Source organism: Solanum pennellii, chromosome 11 (assembly GCF_001406875.1).
Source record: "Solanum pennellii chromosome 11, SPENNV200".
Lineage (NCBI taxonomy): Eukaryota > Viridiplantae > Streptophyta > Magnoliopsida > Solanales > Solanaceae > Solanum > Solanum pennellii.
In genome coordinates, this window is record NC_028647.1 from 48,339,253 (window position 1) to 48,344,046 (window position 4,794).

General features: G+C 35.1%; 1 protein-coding gene across 2 annotated transcripts; it reads left to right on the top strand.

The window, feature by feature from the left end:
- The first annotated feature begins 713 nt into the window (after window positions 1-713).
- LOC107004758 (receptor-like protein kinase 7) lies at window positions 714-4,439 on the top strand. 2 transcript variants are annotated; one of them, XM_015203105.2, is made up of 2 exons: window positions 714-3,381; window positions 3,467-3,801. In XM_015203105.2, the coding sequence occupies exons 1-2, from the start codon at window positions 819-821 to the stop codon at window positions 3,520-3,522; spliced, it is 2,619 nt and encodes an 872-aa protein (XP_015058591.1). In that variant the 5' UTR covers window positions 714-818; the 3' UTR covers window positions 3,523-3,801. The 2 variants fall into 2 exon arrangements, with proteins under 2 accessions (XP_015058591.1, XP_015058589.1); XM_015203103.2 differs by lacking the exon at window positions 3,467-3,801 and adding an exon at window positions 3,820-4,439 and having other exon boundaries at window positions 716-3,381.
- Window positions 4,440-4,794: the final 355 nt, after the last annotated feature.

Genomic DNA, 4,794 nt, shown 5'->3' on the forward strand with positions numbered 1-4,794 from the left:
TTGATATTTTATAAATTATATTATTAAATGACAAAAAATGATATAATTATTATGTTTTTATATTTCTCACGATAATACAATTTTATGAATCGTAAACAATTTTATATATATCCCGTCTTATCGTTATGTTTTTTAACATGACATAAAAGCTTACGGAATTAAAGATTGCTGCATTTTAGTAGTTGATTATCATAATCAATTAAAAGTCAATCAAATTATCATTTGATTATATTGTATTATTAAGTTTATGTTCCGTTATTGAAGGAAACGAAAAATCCTTTTACTTGTATCGAAAAAATACTTGTATCGAAAAAAGAAAATTCATTTCTTTATTTTGTTGCAGAACAAAATCATTTTCTTACGAGTGGAGACATAATATATAAATAAATAAAAAATTGACATTTAAATACACACCACAATCATTATTTATTTATTTAAATTTATTGTTAAAACACACTTCAAACTTAAGTAAATATATTTTAATGAATAAATAAATTTTATTCGAATTTAATCTCAAAAACTAACTAATAGAAAAAGAAATGATACATATTCATATAAAGAGATCGCTTATCCAATATTTGATACAAAATTATGGTATATTGACAATTTTAATACAATGATAAATACTGATAATCGATAATTGAGATATAAAAACTCGCAAATAATATCAGATTAATAAAGAAATAATTTAAACAGTAAGATATATAATGTGAACGCCTATAATTGGTTAGAATTGGCGCTCTTCATAGTCGTCTCCTTCACACGTTTTTCTGAAGGCGGAAGAAAAAAACTTCTCTTCGTCAACTTCTTCGTCAGCAATGGCGGCATTATTCAATTGTTGGCCGGCACTTATCCACTTCTTCTCTATTTTCTCCTTCTTCCTTCTCTTCCCCGTCGCTTTTTCCGACGAGCTTCAAACACTTCTATCCATCAAATCTTCTTTATCAAACCCCACCACAAATGTATTCCAAAATTGGGAACCCAATACTCCTCTCTGTAAGTTCACTGGCATCACATGTAATTCCGATGGGTCAGTCAAAGAAATCGAGCTTTCGAATCAAAAAATTTCTGGGTTTGTTCCTTTTGATAAAATATGTTCACTTACTTCATTGGAAAAGCTCTCTCTGGGTTACAATTCATTTTCTGGACAAGTTACTGATGATTTGAACAAGTGTGTTAGCTTGAATTACTTGGATGTTGGTAATAATGAATTTACTGGGTCTTTTCCTGATGTATCTTCACTCAGTGAGTTAACTCATTTTTATGCAAATAACAGTGGGTTTACAGGAAAATTTCCATGGAATTCTGTGGCGAATATGAGTAATTTGATTGTGCTTAGCCTTGGTGATAATCAGTTTGATCGAACTCCGTTCCCTGAAGTGATTTTGAAGCTTAATAAATTGAATTGGCTTTACTTATCGAGTTGTGGGCTTGAAGGGGAAATTCCTGAAGAAATTGGTAATCTTAAAGAGCTGATTAATTTAGAGCTGTCGATGAATTACCTTACTGGTGAAATTCCTTCAGGAATTACGAAGCTGAAGAAATTATGGCAGCTTGAGTTGTATGAAAACCAGCTGACAGGGAAGTTGCCGGTTGGATTTGGGAATTTGACAAGTCTTGAATATTTTGATGCTTCGACAAATAACCTGTATGGTGATTTGTCGGAAATTCGGAAGTTGAATCAATTGGTTAGTTTGCAGTTATTGCAGAACCAATTTTCAGGGGAAGTACCAGCAGAGTTGGGAGAGTTCAAAAAGCTGGTGAACATCTCTTTGTACACTAACAAATTCACTGGTCAGCTTCCGCAGAAGTTGGGTTCTTGGGGGAATTTTGATTTCATTGATGTATCAGAGAATAGTTTCACTGGTCCAATTCCACCGGACATGTGTAAGATGGGGACGATGAGAGGATTATTGATACTTCAGAACAATTTCACTGGCGGAATCCCTGAAACTTATGCTAGTTGTACATCAATGACGCGGATTCGAGTGAGCAAAAACTCACTCTCCGGTGTGATTCCTGCCGGAATTTGGGGGCTACCGAAGCTCGAAATCCTTGATGTTGCAATGAATGAGTTTGAAGGTACAATTACTTCTGATATTGGAAATGCAAAAACTTTAGGTGAAATTGATGCAGCTAATAACAGATTCTCTGGTGAATTGCCTTTTAATATTTCAAATGCTTCTTCCTTAGTGAAAATTGATTTAAGTAACAATCAGTTTTCTGGTGAAATTCCGGGATCAATTGGGGAGCTTAAGAAGATTGGTAATCTTAATTTACAGTACAACAAGTTTTCTGGTTCAATACCATATTCGTTAGGCTCTTGTGTTTCACTAAGCGACATTAACATGGCTAACAATTTGCTTAGTGGCTCTATTCCGGTTTCGTTAGGATCATTACCGACTTTAACTTCATTAAACTTGTCGGAGAATCAGCTTTCAGGGCAAATTCCGAAGAGTTTATCAAATCTTAAGTTAAATCTTCTTGATTTTTCCAACAATCAGTTGACTGGAGAAATACCAAATTCTCTATCAATTGATGCTTATAAGGGTAGCTTTTCTGGGAATAATGGTCTTTGTAGCCAAAACCTTAAGAACTTCCGTCGATGTTATGGTGAAGCTGGAAAGCCTAGAGAATGGTACACTCTTTTGATCTGTTTATTGGTGGCTGTGATTGTGGTGCTCGTTTCATTTGCGGGTTATTTGTTCTTGAAGAAGAAGAGTTCTAAGGAACATGAGAGGTCTTTGAAGCAAAATTCTTGGAATACGAAGTCATTCCATATATTGACCTTCACAGAGGATGATATTCTTGATGGAATCAAACACGATAATTTGATTGGAAAAGGTGGTTCTGGTAGTGTATACAGAGTGCAGCTTTCAGATGGAACAGATTTCGCGGTGAAACATATTTGGACTTCTGATTCAGGAAACAGGAAAATATCAGGAACAACATCACCAATTTTGGGAAAACCAGGGAAGAAATCGAAGGAATTTGAGGCTGAGGTTGAAACACTGAGCTCAATTCGACATGTGAATGTGGTGAAATTGTACTGTAGCATAACGAGTGATGACTCGAGCTTGTTGGTGTATGAATATATGCCAAATGGGAGCTTGTGGGATCGATTGCATACCTGCAAAAAGATGTCACTTGATTGGGAGACGAGGTACGAGATAGCTCTTGGTGCAGCCAAAGGACTGGAGTATTTACACCATGGTTGTGATAAGCCAGTGATTCATAGAGATGTTAAATCAAGTAACATCTTGTTGGATGAGTTTTGCAAGCCACGTATCGCCGACTTTGGTCTTGCTAAGATTGCTCAAGCTGATTCAACCAAAGATACAACTCATGTCATAGCTGGAACACATGGATATATTGCTCCTGGTAAGAAGCTCATTGTAAATGATTTCATACGTAGAGTTTGAGTATATCTACTTAACACTAACCATGTATTCATTTTTCAACATAGGTAAAATTGACTTACGAAATAGGCAACTCCCCATATCAAGCAATATCGTATCTTGAAAGATATAGTGAAACTTGCTATAAACAGTTGGCTCACTATGTTGCTCGGGTCCTTCAAAAATGTCGCTGCACCCGTGTTGGTTCCCTAAAAAATAGCACATTCTTGGAGGATTTGACATGAGTGTGACAGCATTTTTGAAGGATCCGAGCAATAGCTGAATTGCAGTAATAAGAGTGTAAAACACTATTAGTGTTATTTATTTAGATCCTATCTTGATTATCTATTCATTTGGTCATAGCGAGTGTCTCATTTCTGGCATCCTTTTTGAACTTATTTGAATTGAATTGGTGTTGCAGAATATGGATACACACACAAAGTGAATGAAAAAAGTGATGTATATAGTTTCGGAGTTGTATTGATGGAGCTTATATCTGGGAAAAGGCCAATAGAATCCGAATACGGGGAGAATGGCAACATAGTTACATGGGTGAGCAGCAAATTGAAGAGCAAGGAAAGTGTATTAAGCATAGTGGATTCAAGCATTCCTGAAGCTTTCAAGGAAGATGCAATCGAAGTCTTGAGGATTGCTATTGTATGCACATCTAGGCTTCCCACACTAAGGCCAACAATGAGAAATGTAGTCAAAATGCTGGAAAATGCAGAACCTTGCAGATTAGTTGGGATAATTGTAAGCAAAGATGATGGTAGTAACAGGACAGAACAATTGAAGGATCACACCAAGATGTAGCCTTTCTTCATTTCACTCTTCAACCTGATCTCTGTCCTCCATGGAACGTCGAATCTTGTAGCAGTATGTAAAGTTTTGAAGATGGCCTCTTGGCCTTGTAACATATAGTAGAGGCTAGATTCATGTTATTATATTGAATTAGATTGGAATTTAGAGATGCATGGCATAAGTGCTATAAGATGTAATATTACTTGTATGAGCTAAATAAAAATGGCTAAGTTATTCATATCCCTTCTCAACCCTACAATTCTTGCTTTGTTTCCATAAGAAACATGTAAGTTATACTTATCTACGTCCAACTTTACTATTTATATCAAACCAATAAATACATGACATATGTCTGCATATCCATTTTACCAAAAAAAAAAAAGGTTTGGCCCCATTCGAATCATGATAGAAATAGGAAAACTTTCCTCGTTTGGTTTGGCTAATTAATAGACGTGAGTTAGAAAATAGTTACGTCTTTCTTGTCATGTCTATATATTCCAATAGAGAAAACTTGAGAATATTAACACGTAAATAGATTAAGTTTGATGAATATATATAGTAAGTAACATTCTTTTGAGTAAAGTGTAGAGAAGTG